Consider the following 25700-nt stretch of genomic DNA (forward strand, 5'->3'; position numbering starts at 1 on the left):
CTGCATTAAACACAGGAGGGCATATATCTTTCTGAATTAGTGTTTTTGTTTTCTTTGGGCAAATACCCAGTAGTGCAATTACTGGATCACACGGTAGTTTTATTTTTTTGAGGATGCTCCATCCTGTTTACGTTCATATTTCCACCAGCAGTGCACAAGGGGTCCCTTCTTCTCCACACCTTTGCCAACACTTGTTGTTTCTTGTCTTTTTGATATTAGCCATTCTGACTTGTGTGAGGTAATATCTCCTTGTGGTTTGAATTTGCACTTCCCTGATGACTAGTGAAGTTGAGCATCTTTTCATGTATCTTAGCTGTCTGTATGTGTGTCTTCTTTGGGAAAATGTCTATTCAGGTTCTCTACCCATTTTTAATGAGATTATTTGTAGGGTTTTTGGTGTTGAGTTGTATAAGTTCTTTATATATTTTGGATGTTAACCCCACATTGGATATGTCATTTTTAAGTATCTTCTCCTATTCAGATTGCCTTTGGTTTTTGTTGTTTCCTTTGCTGTGCAAAAGCTTGTTTAATCCCAATAGTTTATTTTTGTTTTTGCTCCCTGCCTGAGGAGACCTATCTAGAAAAATGTTTCTAAGGCCAATGTCAAAGAAACTACTGCCTATGTTTTCTTCTAGGAATTTTACGGCTTCAGGTCTTACTTTTAGGTCTTAAATGCATTTTGAGTTTATTTTTGTATATGATGTAAGAAAGTGCTCTAGTTTAATTCTTTTGTATGTATGTAGCTGTCCAGTTTCCCCAGCACTATTTATTGAAGAAGCTATCTTTTCCCCATTGCATATTCTTGCTTCCTTTGTCATAGATTAATTGACCATAGAGCATAGATTTATTTCTGAGCTCTCTATTCTGTTTCACTGATCTCTGTGTCTATTTTCATGCTAGGACTATACTGTTCTGATTACTACAGCTTTGTAGTATATCTTGAAATGTGGTATTGTGATACCTCTACCTTTCTTGTTTTTCACTATTACTTTGCCTATTTGGGGTCTTTTGTAATTCCAAACAAATTTTAGTATTATGTTCCAGGTCTGTGAAACATGCTGTTGCTATTTTGATAGGGCTTGCATTAAATCTGTAATTGCTTTTGGTAGTATGGACATTTAAACAGTATTCTTCTAATTCATGATCATGGGATATCTTTCCATTTAGTTGTGTTGTCTTCAATTTCTTTCATCAGTATTTTACGGTTTTCAGAGTTGTTTCACCTCTTTGGTTATGTTTATTTCTAGGTATTTTATTTATTTATTTATTTATTTATTTATTTATTTATTTATTTATTTATTTATTTATTAAGATTTTAAGTAATCTCTATACCCCACGTGGGGCTCAAACCCACAACCCTGAGATCAAGAGTCACACACACTACTAACTGAACCAGACAGGCACCCCTATTTTATTTTTGTTGCTATTGTAAATGGAATTTTAAAAAATTCTGTTTCTACTTATTATTACTTGTTTGATTGCTGTGGCTATGACTTCTAATATATTAATAAATGTGGCAAAAGTAGACGTCTTGTATGATGAATATGTTAGCTGTGGGTTTTTCATGTATGGCCTTTATTATGTTGAGGTATGTTCCCTCTAAACCTACTTTGTTGAGGAATTTTGTCATGAATGGATGTTGTACTTTGTAAAATGCTTTTTCTGCATCTATTGAGATGATAGAAACCTTAGCCTTTGCTTTGTTAATGTGGTATATCATGGTGATTGATTTGCTAATGTTGAACTACCCTTGCATTTCTGGAATAAATCCCACGTAATCATGATATTAGTTTTTTTTTTTTTTTAATGTATTGTTGAATTTGGTTTCCTCAAATTTTGTTGAGGATTTTTGCATCTGTGTTCATCAGGGATATTGGCCTGTAGTTTCCTTTTTTTTTTTGGTAGTATCTTTGTCTAGTTTTGGTATCAGGGTAATGCTGGCCTTGTACAATGTATGTGGAAGCTTTTCTTCCTTTTCTAGTTTTTTGTAGTAGTTTGAGGGGAATAGGTGTTAATTCTTCTTTAAATGTTTGGTAGAATTCACCTGTGAGGCTGTCTGATCCTGGACTTTTATTTGTTGGGAAATTTTTGGCTACTGGGTCAATTTTGTTCCTACTAATTGGTCTGTTCAGATTAATTACTTATTCCTGGTTCAGTTTTGGAAGATTGTATGTTTCTAGGAATTCATTTCTTCTCGGTTGTCCAATTTGTTGGCATAGAATTTTTTACATTATTTGTTTACAATTCTTTGTATTTCTGTGGTGTCAGTTCTTTCTCCTTTTTTGTTTCTTATTGGATTTGGGTTCTCTTTTTCTTGAGGAATCTGGCTGAAGGTTTATCAATTTTGTTTTTTCAAAGAACCAGCTTTTGGTTTCATTGATCTTTTCTGTTGTGGGTATGTGGGAGTGTGTGCGTCTATTTCATTTATTTGTGCTGTGGTTTTTCTTATTTTCTTCCTTCTACTAACCTTGGGCTTTTCCCCCCCTTCTTTTTCTAGTTCCTTTAGGGATAAGGTTAGATTGTTTTTTTTTCATTTAAGCCTGTATTGCTTTAAATTTTCTGCTTGGAACTGCTTTTGCTGCCTCCCAAAGATTTTGGACAATTGTATCTTAATTTGTCTCTAGGTATTTTTCGATTTCCCCTTTGGTTTCTTTGTTGATTCACTGGTTGTTCAGTAGCATGTTATTTAGCATGCATGTGTTTGTGTTCTTTTTTTCCCTAGGTTTCTTTCTTTTTTTTTCTTGTGATTGATTTCTAGTTCCATACTGTTGTGGCCAGGAAAGGTGCATGATATGATTCTAATCTTAAATTTATGTGATTTGTTTTATGGCCTAACATGTGATCTGTCCTGGAGAATGTTCCATGTGCACTTGAAAAGAATGTGTATTCTGATATTTTTGGATGGAATATCCTGTATGCATCTGTTAAGTCCATCTGGTCTAATGTGTCATTCAAAGGCACTGTTTCTCTTATTGATTTTCTGCCTGATCTATTCATTGACATAAGTGGGGTATTAAATTCCTCTACTATAATTGTATTACTGTCAATTTCTCCCTTTATGTCTGTTAATATTTGTTTTATGGTTTAAAGGCTCCAATGTTGGGTGCATAGATATTTAGTTATTCTATGTTTTGTTAGAGTATCATTATGTAATGTCCTTTTTTATTATCTCTTGTTACAATCTTTGTTTTAGTCTATTGTCTGATACATGTATTGCTCCCCTGGTCTGTTTTATGTTGTTGTTATTTCTTCCATTTGCATGGAATAGCTTTTTCCATCCTTTCACTTTCAATGTCTATATGTGTCATTAGGTCTAAAGTCTTTTGTGGGCAGCATATACATAGGTCTTTTTTTTTTTTTTTTGCAGCCAGTATGGTGATTTAAAAATTTTGAATAATGCTATTACTTGCTCAAAATTCTACAGGATCGAGTTGAATTCCTTACTAAGCATTTCAGACCCTTTGTAGCATAATGGAAAGAGCATAGGTTTTTAACCTTTACTACTTGTACATTTATATTCTTCATTTGAGTTGTTAATGAGTTAAAAATGTTAAATTCTAATAAAAGGCTAGGTGCTCAAGGAATGGTTGCTGTCTTATGCCATGTTCTCTAGCCCTACACATTGATCCCATAGGACTGCACGTAATTCTCTGGATGTAGCTGGCCTGTTCTTTCTTGATACTTGTTCCAGTTTGTGCCTCAAACAGCCCTGTCCCTGGTCTGGTTAATTCCTACCCATCTTTCAAAATTATAATTGGATAGCATTTCCATGCCAAGCTTTCCCTGCTACCACCTAGGTAGAATTAATCACTTCCTCTGCTCTGTTCTCATTGTGCATTCCATAAATCTTGTATCCCTTTTGATATTGCTCCGATAACGAAAAAGTTTGGTCCTTGACTATTTCAGCAAGTATGTAGTTTGCTCTTGAGAACAGGTGTTCATCTCTGTATGTCTGTGTCTGGCGTAGTCACCTGCATGAGTACTAATCATCAAATCCTTGATAAATAATCTCCAAATTATTAGGTAAAATAAAAATCAGGAACAAGGGGATGTATTTATAACTAGATTTGTTTTGAAATAAATAAGAATTAACCACTTAGAAAATTCAGAGCCAGTATTTTATATAAATTTTTTCTTCCAGGATAACTTACACAATGGTTTGTTTCTTGACGATTGCGTGAAGATTAAATAATCTAATGCCCCTTAGCACAGTGACACATAATAACCACTAAAAAGACTGGTCTTCATAGTTGTTACAATCATTCATAGATCAGGTATTTGTATTTATCTTGTTCACCCAGATTCTTCTGAAATCTACATTGCTTAGTCAACTAAATTTGGCACTCTAGTTGAATAGTAGAGTTGATGTATCAGTAACATTTTTTTCTTTCTAAATTTTAATTTAGATTTAATTAACATAGAGTGCATTAGTTTCAGAGGTAGAGTTTAGTGATTCATCAGTTCCATATAACACCCAGTGCTCATTACATCAAGTGTCCTCCTTAATAACGATCACCCACTAACTTTTAAGACAAATTGAGATAGAAGTGACTGTCTCTTTACCAAATAACTTTTGGCCATAAATCATATTAATCATAGATACTAATAACTATATTAGAAGTTCTAGATCCCCAAATATCATAATAATAAAATACACTATAAATAAGTCAGTATTTTATATAGTTGAAAGTTTATAATTTCCACAGGTGTTTTCATTATAGTCTTATAAATTTAGAGGACACAGTTTATAGTTATAGTTATACATGGTAATGGAACAAATTAGAAAGATATTTATCCTGATTTTGTTATGATTATTGAAGTCAAATAATTTGATATTCTATTACTATGCAGTAAAACTTTTTTTAGAAAACACTTTTTCAGTAAGTCTTATCTAGAATTAAAAAATATTTAAAAAGTCTAACAGGCTTACTAGAAAAAAATGAAAAGCACTGTTTGTTCTAACAAAATTTATTATGCAGTAATTACAAAGGTTAAAGACTCTTCCATCTCAAATAAAAATAACTGTTATAATTACACACATAATATATTAGAGTGATTCCAATAAATATCACAGGAAATATTGTATTTTCAAATTGGAGAGACAAATACTTTCTCATTCACAGTGTTTGACATAGGAAAGCCTGTTCACATAATGGTCTGTATAAGGTCATGCTCTTAGTAATAGTCCATACAGAGCTAGCTGTTTCCAACACAATTCTTTCAGAATGTGAAGTACCGGGCAAACCACTCCTGGCGCTGGGGATCTGGAGAAGCCACCGGGGAAGCTTCACTCTGAGGAGGACTGAATTCATAAAAAAAGAGAGACATGTAACCAAGCATTAAGCTGTTTTGCAAAATGAAGGGAAAAGCACAAAAAAACATCAGTGCAGATGACCACAACTGGTTCCCTGTATTAGATGTGTACTGTAGATCCCTCTAGACTAGACTGGGTTCTCCACTCCATGAGAGCATGAGAGTGCATCAGCAGCTCAGATGAAGTCAGTTAAGGAGGGGCCACATCAAAACGATTACAAAAGACAAAAATCAGACAGCTGAGAAAAATGATGTCACCTTCTTTGAACACAAAAATTCAGGAGGAATTGTCAGAAATAAGAACAAGATAACATTCCTCTTTTTCAGCACCTTTTTACTTAATTAAAATTTCAGAATATGACACAAGCATTTGATTTTTTTACAGATGTGTCCTCAAATATAACTAATAAGCAAGCAAGCCATGGTATAGTATTTTTACTACATGTATATTTATATTAAACTTTCATAATTCCATAAACAAACAGTCTAAGGGGAAAGGAGTACATTAAGAAGCCCATTTCCCCTCCATCTTCAAAGTTATATCATTTATACTTAATTCTAACTAAAGATTCTTTGGGCTAGTTGAGAAAATAAAAGAATCCCTACCGTCTTTGGGGGAAATTACAAGGCACGCAACAATGTGTAATGGAAACTCCAGTAGTCAAGTTGCTTGAGCTCATGCACATGCATCTTACTGATACCTGAACATACCCATGCACAAGGGAAAATAAGCAACACAAAATATTTAGCAGGAGGCACATTCAAAAGTGTATGTGACTATTTTTATTCTTGCTACTTTTTTCTATTTAAAATAATTCGTCATTAACTATGTCATCACTTACCCTAGAAAAAGATCATCTACCTCTAAGACTATTACTAGTGACACTGCTGAGATTTAGTAGGAATAAATTAAAAAAATAAATTTAAAGCAGCACAGACTCAGTAAGGTAAACCTAAAACAATACTTTCTGATGTATTTAATGGTTAAATAATTGGATTTCATTTAAATTCTCCTTGATAATACATTGAATCAAGGCTGAGGTTAACTTCCAATTGGAATATCAGTTGTAAAATTTTTTCTAAATTTATTTTTTGCTTATGTATATCATTAAATTCCCAAAGCTTACATAATTTTAATTTTGGCAGTAAGCATATATATTTGTAAATAAGCCTGGTAAACAAGAAAGTGAAAAAAATATGTATATATATGAAAAACAAAAAATATTTTAAGGTTCTGTAATAAACATGGATATTAGTGAAAAATTTGCTACAATACTCAAAATGAAGTGTCCATAAATATTAAAATTCTAAGCATACGAATTACATGAGCACCTCTTTCAGCATATAGAAAAATTGACAAGAAATTAGAAAAAAATCTTAAGAGCCAAAAAGGAGTTCTCTAGAGAAGTGATATATGTATTTTGAAAATCTTTCACAGCAATATTTCTTTTCCTAGGCTGGTCTTAAAGTAGTGAATTTCTGCAATGTAAGAAGGTAAAATTTTCAAGTTAAAAAAGAAAAAAAAATCACTGGTGAGACGTGGCTCACCTCAAAAATGTCTTGGGCTCTTTAGGTGGCACTGGCTGTGGAAGTGGTTTGCTGCTGTTGAACTCAATATCGTGGACTGGAGAATTAGGAATGGGATCCAGGCGGTTAGGATGTCCATTGCCCACTCCACCAGATTCCAGAGCACTTAGATTGGGAACACTCACAAACCTGTTTGTTGGTGATTTATCATTCTTCTTCTTTTGCTGCATTAAAAATAATACATGTGAGGACAGTCCCTGCATAAGGACAAATGAGAAAATAGGAATAGTAGAAGATATAAATTTGGCACGGGAAGATTTTGGAAGCTTTATGTTAAATTGGGATGTTAAAATGAACCAGTGTTACCCAAAGTGTGGTCTGGGGATCCTCGGAGGTGTTCTTTATCTACATGGAATCCTTAGGGACAGACATGCTGCTGGGCCAGAAAGAATGAGGAAGAAACACTTAGGAATGGTGTTCATGAGGAGGGGAGGAGATGGAAAGAATGTCAAAGGGGGAGGAAAGGGGGAAGGAGCAGGTCTTGCAGATACAACGAGGTTAAACAGATTTGGGCTAAAATTAGGAGAAGAAGGTATAAAGTTAAACAGTTTTAAAAGGGAGGTCCGTGAACTTTAGCCTTCTGTCAAAGGGAGGCAGTCCTTGCCTGGAAAAAGGAATGGAAAAATGCTTGGCAAAATAGTTTGAAACATATCCCACATTCCTACTTAAGACCTAAAGCTGACTAAAGTAACTGGTTTTAAGTTCACTGCACCATCTTTCTGAAGAGAGAAAATTAAATCTGTATAATTAAGTCTCATTTCCCAATTGGTGGTATCAATGATTGGCTTATAATATTTTAAAAACATGTAAAGATTATCCATTTATTAAATTTTTTAGTTGGTCTTTAAAATTAATAGCAAGAGGAATACAATCAGATTATCAAAACCTATCAGCTTGCAAATTATTGTCTATTTTATTCACACTGCGAGAATCAATGAGCATCTTGCTGTACAGAATAAAATTTAACATCTTGCAAGATATTTTTAATACCATCTTTTACAAGTTAAATGTGTGCTAATTTATGAAATATTTTTCTGCAAAACGATTCAAGTGTTTAAAAAAAACCCAACAGCCTCATTAATTAGGCCTTTTTCCTTTATTTACAAAAAGTAATGATCTTACTATCTAACATTGCCCTCTTTCTCTATGTCATATTCTGTGAATCATGGAGTCTCTGACAAACAGTCTACTCTGCATAACTGAAAAAAGAAAGGAAGAAAAATGTCTTCTAGAATCGCAACTATTAAAGCTGAAATCACTCAAAAGTGAACAAAGACGTATCTTTTGCATTTTCTTATTCTAGTCACCAGAGGGCGTAAATAAACCCATTTTAGGTTTCTAGTTGAAGAAATCAAAAGTACTGTTGGTAAAGTTCTACAATAATGGTTTTGTAGCTAAAAATGTTATTCCAAAAAATATATTACAAATATTTTCATTTTATTATTTGTTTCAACAAGTCTCATAATCTTGCTTTGTAATTAAAAGCTTATTTCACCCTAAATTATGAACTTAAAAACTAACTATATTAATTCAGTCACCAATTCTGAGAGCCTTCGATGTGCCGGGCTATATTTTAGGCTCTGTAGATAGCACTGTAGGCATCCCTACTTTAGTCATTCTGTTTCATCAAACATTTAAGTCATTGTACGTCAACAGCTCAAGTTTAAAATTTGGAGTGCTGTAACGTGTGAAGGAAAAAGAGAGTCCATGTTCTTAACAGAGAAGTTTTTATGAGCATTGAAAGCAAAAATTTCTGGCTAAGGGCCTAAAAGAAATTAGGCATGATGGGCAAAGTAAATCTGAATTTAAAAAAATAGCTTTAGCACTAGTACTTTATTTCTACTACTGATTTCTGCCAAAAGATATGTAATCGCTATGAAGCCAATATACATAGTTAATTCTTCATTATCTGCTTTATTCACTTATTTGTAGCCACTACAGAAAATGTGATAAATTTGCAACTGAATACCTATTATACCCAAAGCACTATGAGGGGAGCCATAGGAAGCTGGGGTACAAAGATGTGTAAGACAGCCATTTCCATTTCACTTGTCTACAAGGCTCTTCTTGTAGTGTCAAGAAAAGTCCTAAGACTGAGAGAAGTAAAGCCCTTCTCCAAAGTAGGTAACAAGGTTCATTAAAATGGGAGGCCTTAGGCCTTAAGTTAGGGAGAGCTGTTGGGTATACAGGGCTGGAGTACCTTTCAGGACCCCATAGAGGATAGCGAACACCAAGAAAATGATGTTAGTTTTCTTTGGAGATATGAAAAACAAAATGATAGAAACTAAGGTTTTATAATAATGTCTGAAGGAGTATGAATTCTCAACAAAAATATTAGTCTCATTCTGTGAAAATGCATGAAGAATTCATAGATTTCAATCCTAAATATTAAATTTAAGAAAACACTGTTTGGAAGGTTTATCCTATGCTGCTCTAAGTATTAAAAATTTTAAGCAAGTTTTAAACTACATCCCTATTTTACAGTGTTTACAGCACATACCTTAGTCAATGGATTAATAACACCAACAGTAGGGCTTGAGTTAAACACTTTGTTGAAGTTAGTTTCTCGATTGACTAATTCCAGCTGATAAAACTTATTATCCTCCTACGCAAAAGAATTACAAACATCACTTAGACATTTTCTATTGAAAATTTAAAACTGTTTAAATGCCACTTCATTCAAAATTTACCAAAGAACCTGAGTGAGGATTTATATACCTCGTTCATCAAACATTTCTAGATCTGACTGCCAGTGTCTTAATGACTGCTGGTGGGAAGGTTTTCAAAACTTTTCAAAACCCTATGCATTGGGGCTCTTCTGTACCCTTTAATAACTTCTTTCTCCAAGACTGGATCTAAATGTTTTATTTGGTCCCATCTCTGTTCCAAAGGGCTGACTGCACAGTTTGAGCAGCTCAACTTACATTCATGGAGTTGTGTGCATGGTTTCATTGTTTCTATAAAGGTGACACTGATATATCATCATTCTTCAGTACTGGAAATACATTTGATCTTGCCTAGTCTCCTGAGACCTCAATGTTTAATTGACTTTTGAACAGCACAGGCTGGATCTGCATGGGTCCACTTACATGCTTTTTTTTTTCTTTTTATGAATACTATAAGTGTTATTTTCTCTTCATTATGATTTTCTTAGTAAACTTTTCTCTCCAGCTTACTTTATTGTCAGAATACAGTATATAATACATATAATATACAAAATAGGTGTTAATTGACTTTGTTATCAGTAAGGCTTCCGGTCAACAGTTTATTAGTAATCCGGTTTTTGGGTAGTCAAGTTGTATGCGGATTTTCGACTGCAGAAAGTTGGTGCCCCATAACCCCTGTACTGTTCATGGGTCAACTGTATGACAGCAGTGCTCATCATGACCTGAGAAAAAGTGACCTTCGTGTAGATAAATCCTTTGCCTTTTTCACCAACAGCATGTGTCAACTGAACCACCAGACGGTAGGAAGTAAACACACGTGTGAAATGCAGGACTGTGCTCTAGCAGTAGGCTCGGTATTCCCTTCTGAGTTACTACTGTCACTTGCATCAATCTCAGCCCCTGTGCTTCACAGTCCACAGAACTGGTGTGTAGTGGAAAGAGTGCAGAAGAACCCTTAGCTGGATTCCTAGCCTGTCACCAACTAGCTATGTTGCTTTGTGTTTGCTTTATTCTTTGAAGTCTAATACCTACCCTGTTGTAAGGATAAAATACGACTATATCTTTAACATCTGTTCACTAAGAACTGGAAAAGCCATTTCTCCCATAGATGAAATGAATATGCTTAATTCCTTTGCTAACTTCATGTGTGGAATAGAAGGTAATCAGAGGAATCGACGAGGCCTGTGCTCACATTCACAATGCCTGGAAAATCCTGCCAGTGTCTGCTCCTGGGTTCCATAATGAACCCCAATCTATAACCTGCTGCCTTTAGCAGGAACTTGGAGTCCCAGCCAGCAGGATGACTTTCCTAAATGCCAACAAAGAGAAGTCAAAGAAAAAGGACTTCAGAAATAAATGCTTCTAGGCTCTCTTTGCATGCTAACATCCATAGTTTTCAGTTGAAGAGATCAATGAACCAATAGAGTGATTAGCATTCTATTTTTAGTTTTACTCTGAAAGATTTTTCTTTTTTTAGTGACAGTAAAAAACAATTATTTTAATTATTGACCAGGATATATAATTTAGAAGACTCTAAAATGTTTTATAAATTATAAGACATTTGTGTATTTTTTATTCTTGAAGAATAACAGCTTTAATGAAGGCAGTTTATTTATCATTAAAACTGTATTTCCTTCCCTCATGGACCCTAACAACACCTCAGTTTGGACCAAGACTCTCAAGAGAGAGCCTGTACCTTTTCTTAGTTAGAACCCTAAGAAAATGGAACCCTTTTCCCATGGAGTATCTCCTTGGATCAGAGTAAATTAACATGACTGTCTGAAGTACACAGTGCAGGCTAACGCACGCACGTGTTGGCTCTTCTTTCCTATCCAATTCTAATTCTACATGAACAATACACATCTTCAAGAACATATTAGCGATATGTTGGCAATGACATTATTAAACATAAATAAGTACTAAAGACTTAAAAAAATACTGAAAAGAGGCACAATCCCCTTACCTAATACCAAATTTAAAATTACTCTGTATTTCTTATCCTTATTCACGAACATTTTTAATAAACATTCAATCACAATGCACATATTTTATATTTTCAATTTTCATTTAGCATTACTTAATACTTAACCAATAGACTGTTGATTGGCAAAACATGGTAACTAATATGGTTACACACACCCCCGCCCCCAAATCTTACAATTAGTTTCTTTATGACTTGGTCTCTTTCTGTAAGCATGGCTTTTAATTCTGTAATCATCTGTATATCTTCTGGTTTGGATTCTCTCATTAGATATTTTTCTTCCATTTCTTCTAGTCTGAAAACAAGAAACCTTTTAGTTCACTGACAGGACTCAGACACATTCTTCTGTAATACCTACATTTTTCAATTAGCCCAGCTGAACACATACAAAATTTAAAACCAAACTTTTTTCCTTTAAACTTTTCAGCATAATAACATGGCTGCCTCAAATAGCTCTAGTGTTAGTGAAGGCTCTAAGGGGTAGATGATGTTATTAAAGACTTTACAGGTGACTTTCGGAAGAATTCACTCATTGTAAGTCATTCAACAGTGTGTGGGGATGAGGTGAGATAAGCTCTGTGGAAGAAATGATATACTGAGTAATACTAACCTCTAAATATAGGTTTCATGCTGGGATTGTTGTCTATCAGGAGACCTTACCAAAAATACACTGCTGTGTGATGACATAAGGCTTGGTAACACATAGAAAAGGGACAAAAAAAGATAGAGGAAAGGGAAACAAAGGACACACACACGACATCATTCTTTCCTGGTTTATGGGAAACACAACTTAAAAATTCTGTATTATAAGCTAATACATATACACTGTAAAAAAGGTGCATCAGATAAGATAATTAATTTTCCCTCTACGCTTCTTCTGTCCCGAATGAGATGAGAAGGCAATAGGCCTGAATGCCGCTGAAGACTCTAGAATGGAGGCCACCTTTTATGAGCAGAGGCACCATAGACACTGCAGAGTCTAAAAATACAGGACAGGGCAGAATGAAGAGGATGCGAATGGAAACTGCCAGCTCACTTGGGGGTGTGGGGGAGAAGCAGTTTCAGTTTTAGAAAATTTAAATAATTACAGCAATTTAAAAACTTACTGTTTTCAAAGTAAAAGGCTAGAATGTAAGCTCAATAAAATCATGGTGAATGAAGATGCACAGAGAAATTTATTCAACAAATACTGAGTGGCTTCTAGACAATCTATCTTGTAGGAATCGGTGATCTACTCCCACCCCCCAATTCTAGAGGGGTACAAGAATCTCTGTGTATTTTAGGAATTTTAGTAAAAAACTCCACCAACTCAGCCCAACCTAAAGTTCCAATCTGGAGGGTTCGGGGAGATATGTGGGTAAAGGGAAGTTTGGGATTAGGAAGTCAACGTCTCAGGATCAGAGAGGACTTTGTCAATTCAGTTTGAGGTTAGTTTCACTATCTTTTATTCTTTTGTGACAATCCAGACTGAGTGAAAAATGTGCCTCACTGGGCTCACATAGAGGGACCCTGCATTTTATCACGATACGGTGTTTTATGGGCAAAAATTTCAAGCTTGAGAAACAATGATCTGGTCAAGGAAAAAGGCATTGGGTTTAATACTAGAGTAGCCACAAGATGTCGCTGTGACACTTTATCATTAAAAGCGAACCAGATTTTTTTTTTTTTTTTATAATTGCTTCCTATAGCTGAATAAGAATACTTGGCAGTATTGGTCGCTAAAAAACTCAATTTAATGCTTTATTTAAAACTATTTTTAAAGAAAATAAAAAATAAAAACTATTATTTCTATTGTTTTGTTCTAGTAAAATGAGAAATTAAAGTGAGTCTAAAACAATCACTTAAAATCCCTGAACCACATTTTCACTCTGAGCCTCAATTCTAGTGTATGTTTTCATTTAATTTAAACATGCTTTACCTACAAAATTATCAGTTAATATCACCAAAAAAACTTTAAAAAGATACCTTGATATTAAAAGGGAAAAATAATTGATTAAATTGAAGAAACAATTCATATAAACACAAATGGGAAAGCATTAAAGGAGAGAACAATATGACCTAGATTTAACTTGCAAATATACTTCCAGAATCACTAAGTCTTTCAAAATTCTAACAGGAAGAACACTTGGTATTACTCTGATCCATTTCAAGCCAATGCTGGTCAACAGTCTCCCTTCAGCTGCCCAGGTCAGCTCTCTAGGCCAGCACTGTTTCCCAAAGACTAGGTGTGGACAAACAGCTGGTGGTACAGGGAACGATCTTACTTTGTTCTCCTTTACTCTTTCTGGTCATCAGAAGGAAACAGTCTCGGTGTGGTTCTATGTATCTTAAATGGCCTTCACAGCAATAGCTAGCTGTTTCAGTAGTGATAATGGTTTTACTGCAGAAATAATCAAGCCTTCCTGTTAAATTTTTAAGTTACAGTGAGTCAATTAAAAATATGAAAACAATATCAAAGGTAGCCAGAAATGCCCAAATTCTGAAAGATTAAAGCCTGGGAAACATTGTGTTGAGGGAAACATATAAGTTTATATAGTCTTTTACTCAAAATATAGATTTCCATTAAAAGAAATACAGAGAGAACACAGAAGTAAAACATATATAATTACTAATTAGGTCACTGCTGGATTCTCCCCAGGCATGCATGCCCTGATTTTTTTTTTTTTTTTTTTTTTGGCTCTGACAATATATAGGTCAATGTCTAGGGTTCGTGGAACAACACAAACCAAAATTATGAATACCTAAAAAAGCTGTATAAAATGCATAAAATTTTTAAGGTGGCAGTTCTCCTGTGCTTTTTTTAAAAAAATAATTGACGAAGTCAGTAAATTGAGATTCTAGGCCAAACAACAGTATTGGCACACATGTATTTTAGAATCTTAATTGTATAAGGATAAACTCTATTATACCATCCTTTCTGAAGTTTAAGAAAAGAAATATATAATTGAAGAAGTTTAACGTTGAACCTTTCCCCATAATTTATGGGCATGGACTCTGGTGCATGACAACAGAAATACTTTTTCCTTACCTCACAAAGCTTATGAACACAAAAAGATGGTATTTTAAAAATCAAACAACAAAAAACGATTAGGGTATTATAGATAAAAGAACTCAAACAACTTTTAAAAATAAGTAATTCTGGCATGGTGGAGTGTTTCTTTCCAGTTAGGGATTACTGACCTACTTAACAGTCCCGTACAGAAAACTCAATGCTTCCCCCAAGAAGAAACTATCCTTTTGTTTCAGTACAGTGAGAAGTTAATGTAAACTTAGACAATAATAATCTCTGAACCCCCTTTTCTGCGTAATAAAGATCTATAATGATCCCAAGTTCTACATATATTTAGATTTAAAGTTCTTTAAAACAGATTATTCTCTCATTTGTTTCTAAAGCAAACAAAAACTGTAACATATTAGACACAAGGTTTTTACCACTATACCACTCAGGAAAATAAAACCATTTCTATAGAATATTCAAAAATCTAAGACTTTAGTACCTACCCAGCACTAGAAAAGGGTTTTCATTCCATAAGAGCTATAGAACTTACCATTTCTACAATGTTTATAGGGTACTTTCTGTTCTTTAAATTTCTAGTCCCCTCTTCCCTGGAGTCCAAACAGGATTTGGGGCGGGAACAGAAGCGAGAAGCTTCCAGTTGCTCCAGAGGCCCCTCTACTCCAGGACTGTTCCTCCAGCCCTTCCACTACCACCCACTTCTACAAATCCACAGGGCTCTTCCAATGTCAAAGATTTAAAGTCAGCATGCAGTTGGTTAGGAACTTCAGTAAGGTGCCCTTAGTCCTTTGCAACAGGCTGAGAATACTCAAATGTTGTTGTCCCCCCAGCTCCTTAAGCTGGAACGCACTCTCCTTGCTCACCACCTCTGACTACATCGAAGCCATTCAGCAGATCCAAGCAGGCTGCATTTAAGGATTTGGAACAGAAACATCCAGTTGTATAAAACTGTGCTTTCCAATATGGTAGCCACTAGTTCGTATGTGGCTATTTACATTTGAATTAAAATTAAATTAAAAATTCAATTCCTTGGTTGTACTAACCACAATTCAAATGCTTAACTGCCATTGTGTGTGGCTAGAAACAACTGTACTGGACCAAGCACATTTAGGACATACTGACTACCACAGAAAATCTACTGGACAGCGTTGGTAGAAATACATCTGTACATATGTTTGGTTTCAACTAAAAGAATAAATACCTAAGCTAGAGACTATATGATAGCAGTAGTTTTCTGGTGAAAAAAGAAATACAGTTGGTTAGCAGGGACCTATACTAACCTAGTATAAAACAAATGGTAGATCTAGAAAAGTAGATAAAATATTTGACTCAAGAGTAATAATACTAATTTTTTGATCATTAAAAATTATAAAAAAACTAAGTTATTATCTACTGAAAATTCATAATGTGTAAAACCACATAAAACAGAATAAAGTAGAAACAAACCTTTAATCTTTGTAAATTAACATTCCTAAGGAGACAGGACACATGGACAGACAGAGGTTATTCTTTTGTGAGCATGTTTTTTTCAGACTGTGAAGAGGGGGATGCCAGGACGTCAGCCTCTGCCCAGTGAGGCCAAGAGAAGGGAAAGGCAACAGTAGGGTTTATTGTAACGGATTTTTGAAAATGCCTAAGGTTATGAGCTCTTACTGTGGCTCAAAAGGATTTAAAAATTACCTTCCAAAAGAGCAAACACTAAAAATCACTGTGACTGGAAAAACGATCTTGAGTCCCCTCAACATTTCAAGTGTAACTTCATGAAGTGGTAAATGTTATAGGGAATCCTCAAAAAAATTCATTCAGGAAACATTCGAGTGCCTATTAATGTGAAAATTCTGTGTCCGGAGAGTACCTCACCTCAGGAGCCACTGAAGTAAATGCCAACCACTGGGGGTGGGGGTGGGGTTCTGTTTTTTGTTTCAGCTTAAGTGAATGTGGGTATATATATTACATATATGTGACAGTATTTACGATGAGGCTTAATTAGTTAAATGGGTAAAATGTGAGGTGAGTGTTAGATTGGGGGAAGGTAATCAGGAGATTATTCTAGACTGTAAACTCAGGAGAATCTTAGAAGGAAACTGAGGTCGGTGTGGCTGACACGGGAGGATAAGGCACAGGGCACTAGGAGATTTAAGGTTTACTTTGAGACTAAGGAGACTACTTTGACTTGACTGAAGTGTGTGGCGATTCTATACATACTATGCAGCTTTAATTGGTTAGAAGAAGAAGAGCAACCGAAGGTGAATAAACCATTTGCAGCAGCAGCTTAGATTAATTCTGCGATAATTTAAATTGAACTAGAGTTTAGGCCTCAGAGACGGAGTGAATGCTATTTGCACATTGGCTATAACCGTTTACAAGCGTGTAGGAAAGAGAGGGGCTATTAAATACTTCCTTAAAACATTAAGCAATAATTAGAAATCTTGGTTTTAACAATACTGGAGTTAATATATATGAGTAGTAACTATTTCTGACGTTTCACTTTAATTTTTAAAATCAAAATTAAGTGCTTGTTTGTAGGCAATATCTATGTAGAGTATAAAAAAAAAAAGGAAGATTTTGCTCTTCCCCCCTCCAATACCCTATAATCCACTCCCTAGAAGGAAGTACTGTCATTAAAATTTTGTGTTTGTTTTTTAAGATCTTTTGATACTTGTCTATATTATTAGTGTATGTATAGGATCAGAGTATTCCTATTGGCCACAATATGCTTTTTTTACTTAACATTATATAATGGACATCTTCCGCGTTTTCACCACGGCATGACGGCTCATGACCCTGAGGGACAGGCTTTGGGCAAGGATTGTCCTCGTGGAACTGTAGCCGTGGCAGCGGATACTCAACTGCCTCATCCTCATTAATGAAAATATCACATTGCAATTACCATCTGTAATACAGCCCTTAAGTTGTCTTTTTTAAGTATCAATTAGATTTAAAAGAATAGCTAAACTGAGGTTAGACACAGTCTCCTCAGTTTATTTCCCACATATGAATTTTCTTGAATATAATATGACTTACGACACTTGTAAAGCTGCATTTATTTCCTTGAGTAGCTCGTTAGTCTTATTAAAATCTGCCCGCATGATATTTTTCTCTCTGAGGTGGTCTGCTGTCATGACATCCAGCTCTTTTTCAAGTCTCTTGTTTAAATCTTGTTCATGCAACCTGTTTAATTTATTTTTAGTTAAGAAAATGTTATTCTGAGGTCAAGCTTTCAAAACTTTCTATATTCTACCAGATTTGAAATGGTTTTAGGTATAATATATAGAAAATTAATGGAAACAGCCTAAAGTAAGTTACTTACTTTGCTCTAATCTTCTAGCTTGTTAAAGTTGTCTCCTTTAATGCTTTTTAAATTATATTTTATAAAGATTTTAGTTAATTATACGATTTCCAAAGTTATTGAATGCATACATATTATTCAAAATACAAACACTTCATCTCTGTTCTAAATTACAGCAGTCAACAAATAAGAAGTGGTTTTCAGTATCTTCCAGAAGGCAGTCTAGCCATAAAAATAGGCATGTACTGCTAACTACTATACGACAGTCTTTTAGATAACACCGTACTCCTTCTGTTGTAATTAATGACATACCTCATCTGTTGGTTAGATTCACTTCGTATTCTGAGAATTTCTTTCCCCTTAAATTCCAACTCTTTGGTGAGGGCACGTATATTTTCATGCAGGTGCTGTACCTCCTTATCCAAGTCTGAGATGTGACGCTCTCTGTGCCTTAACTCCTCCTGTAGGTCTGTTATTCTACACATATGTTCCTTACTCTGCAAAGTACCAATAATTTTTTTTAAGTAACCTCTGTGCAGGGCTTGCACCCACAACCCCGAGATCAAGAGCCACATGCTCTACTAACGGAGCAAGCCAGACTCCCCTACAAATAATTCTTAAATGCAGAAAGCAAATATTAGAAAACTTTTATCTAAGGGAAAGAAATGACATACTGGAATGTCTAATGTAATGACATTGCTTCAAAAGCAAACCACTGAAATAAAACCTAGAGGCCTCTTCTCTTCCCGTCTATAAGAAGTGTTTATACGGATAATATCAGGGTGACAAGAGGCCCAAAAGACCATAAAAGCACATCTCCCACACATTCTGCAGATGAAGAAACCAATACCTAAGAGATATCTGTCCAAGGATGATTTATAATGAACAGCAGAGCTGATTAGAATGCAGGGCTCCTACATACTCGCCAAGTATTATGGGCTTACAATAAAATGCTGGTACCACTGTCCTTTCATTTAAAAAGGCCCTGCATCTAGGGAGGCTACACACACACACACACACACACACACACACACACACACACACACACCCTATGGCTTAGAAAGCAGACTGTTGAGTGTTGATGTAGCAGTTACCTTGTCTGCAAGATAAGCTGCCTTCCGTTTTCCTAGAAGTCACTGTTTTCTACAATGCCTATCTCCACATTGTCAATTTCAGCATCAGCCTAGTTAGAAGAAAATATCACTTCTCTCCATGGTTATAAAATGGCTCACTTAAAACTTCATAGCAATGAAGAGAAAATTTGAGCTGATCATTCAACACAGCTGAAGACTAACAAAGTCAAAGTTTTAAGTCTAACAAATGAGGCCTTCATTGCACTATGCCTAGAAATCCATCCAACCAGACAGACATTTAAGATCATAAACTCTCTAACTGAAGGAAGTACACTTGGCCAAAGAGCAAAGGTGGAAAAGCGTAAGTAGTACCTGTGCTGGAGTGATACGGAAACACCAGCTACCTTTATTCTTGAGCCACTTCGACATGTAGGCTACACAGTAGGACTATTTAAATTCAAGCTTACATTACTTAAACTTGAACAAAACCAGACACACAGTCACACTAGACACATGGCCATGTGGCCAGTGACTACCATAGTGGATAGCACAGATACAGAACAGGTCCATCATCTTGGAAAGTTGTACAGACAGTGCTGTTTCATAGTATTCTGTCTTCACTCTTCATATTATTTATATTTCATTGTTCGTTTTCTCAAGAAGTAAAATTCAAAATATTCAATTAAAATTCACAAAACAAAATGTAATTTTATGACCAATATGCTAAAGTCAAGTTACCTATTTCCCTTTAAAAATAAGACTCCTCAATATAGATGATAAATAATAACTAGTGAAAATACTAGTTATTACGAAATAATTTTCAGAAAATTGTCAACATTCAAATCTATTCACATTTAGGGAACCATCACATAGCAGAATGTTCTTCTTTACCTGCCTTCTGCTGATGTCCATGCTTCGCTCTAGCTCCATCTTAGCGGCCGCCAGCTCCTGGTGGTGACTATGCCGTAACACATCAACTGCAGCTGCATGTTGATGGTTTAGTTCTGAGCGTAAGGAAGCTGGAATGCAAGGGGAAAAACCCTTTTGTGTATTTTACAAATATTATTGATACTTCGCAAAAAAATTGTAGAAGTCACAATATTATTTTTTTAAATTAGGACACTTGAATATCATGAATTTAGGACACAGACTGTCATGAATTTAGAGGTCATCTAGCTTTGGTAAGGATAAGAAAATTTTCAACTGCTCAAATGGATCAAGGTGTTTCCACATATGCTTTTGGTTTTCCAGTAAGGTGTGCAGGGAGACAAAATGTTTTTTAATTTTTCTCATTGGCTATTGGAATAATAACATTTTAGAACTGAACAGTACCATAACATATATTCATTTAGGAAGCAACTTCCCACCCAGGTAAGAATTCTTCCACAATAGTTCTGAAAGCTGTTAAACATTGGCTGGTGAATGCTTTAATCTGTAAGTCATGATTTTTATTTGAATTTAAGATTATTTGATACATTATGGAATGTCAGGTACTACACTAAGGGAGAACAGAATATGACCCTGTTCTAACAACTGCACAGGCCAGAGGGAAAGGCATCATGCCAGGGAATTAAGTGGGGTAGCAGAGATGAATATTGGCTGCAATGAAAGCACAGTGGTGGAAGTACCCACAGTTCCTAGGAGAAGGAAACTGGGAAAACTATTACAAAGGAACTGTCACAGTAACTCAGTTTAAAGCACTGAGTAAGGCTCTCCAAGTGGAGAAAGAGAAAAGCATTAATGAGGAAGGGATAACATATGCAAAAGCAGAAAACAAATCTATCAGGTAAACTGTCGGAAGATTGGTGTGGTGGGTGCCCACGGAGCCTGTGATCATAGTGGAAAGAAAATGGAGCCCAGTCTGAGAAAGTTCTAGCACAAAATGCTTTTGACTCTATGTTTGGGTTCATGGTTCTCAATCTGAGATATGTGTGACAGTATGTCTGAGGGACTTTTAGGGTACACATGATTATCTTCTGAAACATGAATTGTACTTGAAGATTTGGGGGAAAGCCGTTACTTTCATGTTAATACACAGGAGATATGGGTAAAATGCAAATTGTACATTTTAAGGCTAAAACATGAGGCAACTTCAAAGAAATGCTGTGATTGTAGCTAGTCATTTTAGGCTCTTCCTGAGACCTCCATGTAGGGGCATAAGTTCAGTCTCCCTGGTGTAAGGGCCACTTCTGTGGAAAAACTTGATAGGCACTGAGGTAGGATATGGGAGTCACTCAAGGATTTAAAGTTGGGAAGCTCCATGGTGAGATCTGAGTCTTACAAAGATTAGCCAGACTGGAGTCTGGAGGGTGAACTGCAGGAAAAAGATCAACGAGAAGGTGATGGCAATAACCCAGGTGAAAAATGATATGACCATGAACTGAGTATGACAAAAGGACTATAAGGAAGAGGGAACAGATATAGGAAAAATTTCAGTAAAGGAACTAACAGGATGTGGAAGCAAAAGAAAAAAAGTTAAATGCATCTTCTACCTTCCTGGCTTGGGCAACTGGGTAAACAGTAATACCCTTAATTAAAATGGAGGTACAGGAATGGCAACACATTTTGGACCTGAGGGAGATAGTGAGCTAATATTTAAAAATATAGAGTACAAGTTAGATATTCTAATTTTCTAATATGCAGTAAGAAATAGAAATCTAATTCATGAGGAAAGCAGTTTGGTCTAGAAATACATTTTTGGAGTCACTAGCATAATAGATTGTAGTTGAAGCTATAGTTATGAATCCAGTCAGCCAAGAAAAGCCTGAAGACCCAAAAGCAGACCAGAGGGCTGGGGACTAAATCCTAGGAAAACAGCAATATTTAACAGATGCATGGGAAACAGGACTAGGACATGAGATTAAAGAGCAGGGATCAGAAAAGTGGGAATGCTGTGGAATTTCTAAGTTCAATGGTGACCTCAGCGAGAGTTAATTTCAATGGAATAATGGGGCAAAATGTAGACCTGAAGGATCCTGACAAAGGACCAAGTATCTAGAATACATGAAGAACTCTCAAAACTCACTAATAAAAATACAAACAATCCAGTTAGAAAAGATATACAGATGGCAAATGAACACATGAAAACATGTTCAACATCATTAGCCATTAGAGAAATGCAGAGTAAAATTCACAACGAGCTAATACCACACTCCTATCTGAATGGCTAAAATACAACACAGTGACATCAAATGCTGGTGAGGATGTGGAAGAAAACTGTCACTCATTCATTGCTGGTGAGGATGTAAAATGGTACAGCCATTCTGGAAAATAGTTGGGCAGTTTCTTAAAAAAAAAACTAAAAAAACAACAACAACTAAACCTACAATCATCATATGACCCGGCAGCTCCACTCCTGGGCATGTATCGCAGAGAAATGAAAATTTACACTTAAATTTGAAAACACCAAAATGTGAAAACACCAGATGTCCTTCAATGGGTGAAGCAGCTCCACTCCTGGGCATGTATCGCAGAGAAATGAAAATTTACACTTAAATTTGAAAACACCAAAATGTGAAAACACCAGATGTCCTTCAATGGGTGAAGGACAACAACTGTCTTTCAGCAATAAAAAGGGACAAACTACTGATACATAGAACAACCTGGATGAATATCTAGAGAATTATGCTGAGTGGAAAAAAAGCAATCCCCAAAAGGTTATACGTTATTACATTTGTAACATTTTTTAAATGACGAAGTTATAGAAATGGATAACAGATTCATGGTTACCAGGAATTAAAGGTGGGGAGGAAAGAGAGGTAGGTGTTGCTATAAATGGGCAATAGGGATCCACATGGTAATGGGAGAGTTCTGTGTCTTGACATTGTCAATGTCAATATCCTGGTTGTGATAGGAACTATAGTTTTGAAAGATGTTACCACTGGGGGAAAAGGGATAAAGGTTTCAAGGATCTCTCTGTACTATTTTTTTTAATGATTTTTTATTATATTATGTTAGTCACCATACAGTACATCCCCGGTTTCCGATGTAAAGTTCGATGATTCATTAGTTGCGTATAACACCCAGTGCACCATGCAATACGTGCCCTCCTTACTACCCATCACCGGTCTATCCCATTCCCCCACCCCCCTCCCCTCTGAAGCCCTCAGTTTGTCTCTCAGAGTCCATAGTCTGTACTATTTCTTACAAGCTCCTATGAATCTACAATTATCTCAAAGTAAAAAAGTTTAATTAAAAAAAAAATCACAAAAGTCCTTTGTCAAAAAAAAGGTATTGAAATCAAGTTTCAATGGACTAAACAAAAGTGCTAAAACTTGGCCTGTTTTTACTTCTCCTCACACAACTGTGGAAAGTCTGTGCTTCCCTTGGGCCAGAATTTTACAGACTACCTCTGCATTTGACTGTAAATTCCTCTATATAAAGACAGAGCAGCAGTTCATTTTTGAATTCTCCTTGCGCAGTAGTCTCCATAGCATGTAATGAGGTATCCCACAAATGTCTGATAAATAGTCTTACTATGATTTTCACCCTAGCTATGACAGTGGCTTGTAAAGGAGGAAGAAAAGAGAGCTCTGATGACTTGGCCTAGAGCTCCTCGCAACAGTAGGGGCAATGAACTGGGTCAAACGGCTTTGTCTTTGGGGCCCAAGGTATCCACAACACTTTGGTCTTCTTTGTTCCCAATTCCTACTTGGAAAGGGTATGCCACTGAAATGTGACAATATACAATAAAAACTCTGAAGAGAATTAGAGGGAAAAAACCAAACAAAAGGAAAATGAGATGGCAGGAATAAAAAGTTCTTGAACACCACCAAAAAAACCTCCAAAAACTCTTTAAATACATATACAGTTTTTCTTCAAATCTCAACTGATCTCCTTATAAAAAGGCAGTGATTTGAATACTTCAAAGATTAAAATCCCTTTAAAGAAATATCTGAAAAATACCTAGACAAAATGTCAGACGTAAACATGAGTTTTCTCCTAAAAACAAAATCCTGAAGTGGAAAAAAACCATATGACTATCAAGTCTAAGGACAAGTGGCTCCATGACTATCGACTCATTTCAGTCACTGGAGAGTGGAAAGCCTGAATGTCCTGACTCCGTTTAGTCCCTTAGTGGTAGGTAGAAGCACTGGTGAGTGTTGCTTTCATAGCCAGAGTAGGGAGAAAGTTGAGGGGACCTCACCTCACTGTTTCTGTTCTATTCATTCTACTCTTCCACACTCACTTCTTCATCTGGTAACTTCAAATATACAAAACACTTAGATATTCATTTTGGTGTTTCAGAAATTAAAAATAAAGCTGTGATCCCATATTGAATTTTAAAGTAGAACATACAAATAAATACGATAAGATTAAAATCCTTTCAGGAAAAATATTCCATGCTCATGGATCGAAGAATTAGCATAGTTAAAATGTCCATGCTGCCCAGAGCAATCTACACTTTCAATGCTATCCCGATCAAAATTCCGAGGACATTTTTCAAAGAACTGGAACAAATAGTCCGTAAATTTGTATGAAACCAGAAAAGGCCCCGAATCGCCAAGGAACTGTTGAAAAGGAAAAACAAAGCTGGGGGCATCACAATGCCCGATTTCGAGCTGTACTACAAAGCTGTGATCACCAAGACAGCATGGTACTGGCACAAAAACAGACACACAGACCAATGGAACAGAGTAGAGAACCCAGAAATGGACCCTCGGCTCTTTGGGCAACTGATCTTTGATAAAGCAGGAAAAAACATCCAGTGGAAAAAAGACAGTCTCTTCAATAAATGGTGCTGGGAAAATTGGACAGCTACATGCAAAAGAATGAAACTTGACCACTATCTCACACCATACACAAAAATAAACTCCAAATGGATGAAAGACCTCGATGTGAGACAGGAATCCATCAAAATTCTAGAGGAGAACATAGGCAGCAACCTCTACGACATCGGCCAAAGCAACTTTTTCATGACACATCTCCAAAGGCAAGAGAAACAAAAGATAAAATGAACTTTTGGGACTTCATCAAGATAAAAAGCTTCTGCACAGCCAAGGAAACAGTCAAAAAAACTAAGAGGCAGCCCACGGAATGGGAGAATATATTTGCAAATGACACTACAGATAAAAGACTGGTATCCAAGATCTACAAAGAACTTCTCAAACTCAATACACGAGAAACAAATAAATCAAAAAATGGGCAGAAGATATGAACACTTTTCCAATGAAGACATACAAATGGCTAACAGACTCATGAAAAAATGTTCAAAATCATTAGCCATCAGGGAAATTCAAATCAAAACCACACTGAGATACCACCTTACGCCAGTTAGAATGGCAAAAATAGACAAGGCAAGAAACAACAATTGTTGGAGAGGATGTGGAGAAAGGGGATCCCTCCTACATTGTTGGTGGGAATGCAAGTTGGTACAGCCACTCTGGAAAACAGTGTGGAGGTCCCTTAAAAAGTTAAAAATTGAGCTACCCTATGACCCAGCCATTGCACTACTGGGTGTTTACCCCAAAGATACAGACGTAGTGAAGAGAAGGGCCATATGCACCTCAATGTTCATAGCAGCATTGTCCACAATAGCTAAATCATGGAAGGAGCTGTGATGCCCTTCAACAGATGACTGGATTAAGAAGTTGTGGTCCATATATACAATGGAATATTACTCAGCTATCAGAAAGAACGAATTCTCAACATTTGCTGCAACATGGACGGCACTGGAGGAGATAATGCTGGAAATAAGTCAAGCAGAGAAAGACAACTATCATATGATTTCTCTCATCTATGGAACATAAGAAAAAGGATGATTGGTAGGGGAAGA

General features: G+C 35.8%; 1 protein-coding gene across 9 annotated transcripts in view; it reads right to left on the reverse strand.

Moving 5' to 3' along the window:
• Positions 1-4950: 4950 nt before the first annotated feature.
• The window catches only part of FAM184A (family with sequence similarity 184 member A), a 176945-nt gene continuing 156195 nt past the window's right edge, over positions 4951-25700 (reverse strand). For 5 of the 9 annotated variants that reach the window (XM_087865426.1, XM_087865425.1, XM_087865424.1 and 2 more), the window contains 7 exons: positions 19817-19944; positions 18165-18349; positions 17588-17734; positions 11725-11842; positions 9401-9505; positions 6862-7064; positions 4951-5302 (listed from right to left, as the gene is read on the reverse strand). In XM_087865426.1, the coding sequence (XP_087721552.1) occupies positions 5221-5302; positions 6862-7064; positions 9401-9505; positions 11725-11842; positions 17588-17734; positions 18165-18349; positions 19817-19944 (968 nt within the window). In that variant the 3' untranslated portion in view covers positions 4951-5220. Of the gene's footprint in view, positions 6015-6861; positions 7505-9400; positions 9506-11724; positions 11843-17587; positions 17735-18164; positions 18350-19816; positions 19945-25700 lie in introns of those variants that run through there. The other 4 variants (XR_006779841.2, XM_045798559.2, XM_045798562.2 and 1 more) reach the window with 4 other exon arrangements.

This window comes from Ursus americanus, chromosome 11 (genome assembly GCF_024610735.1).
Source record: "Ursus americanus isolate L20-20 chromosome 11, mUrsAme1.1.p, whole genome shotgun sequence".
Taxonomy (NCBI): domain Eukaryota; kingdom Metazoa; phylum Chordata; class Mammalia; order Carnivora; family Ursidae; genus Ursus; species Ursus americanus.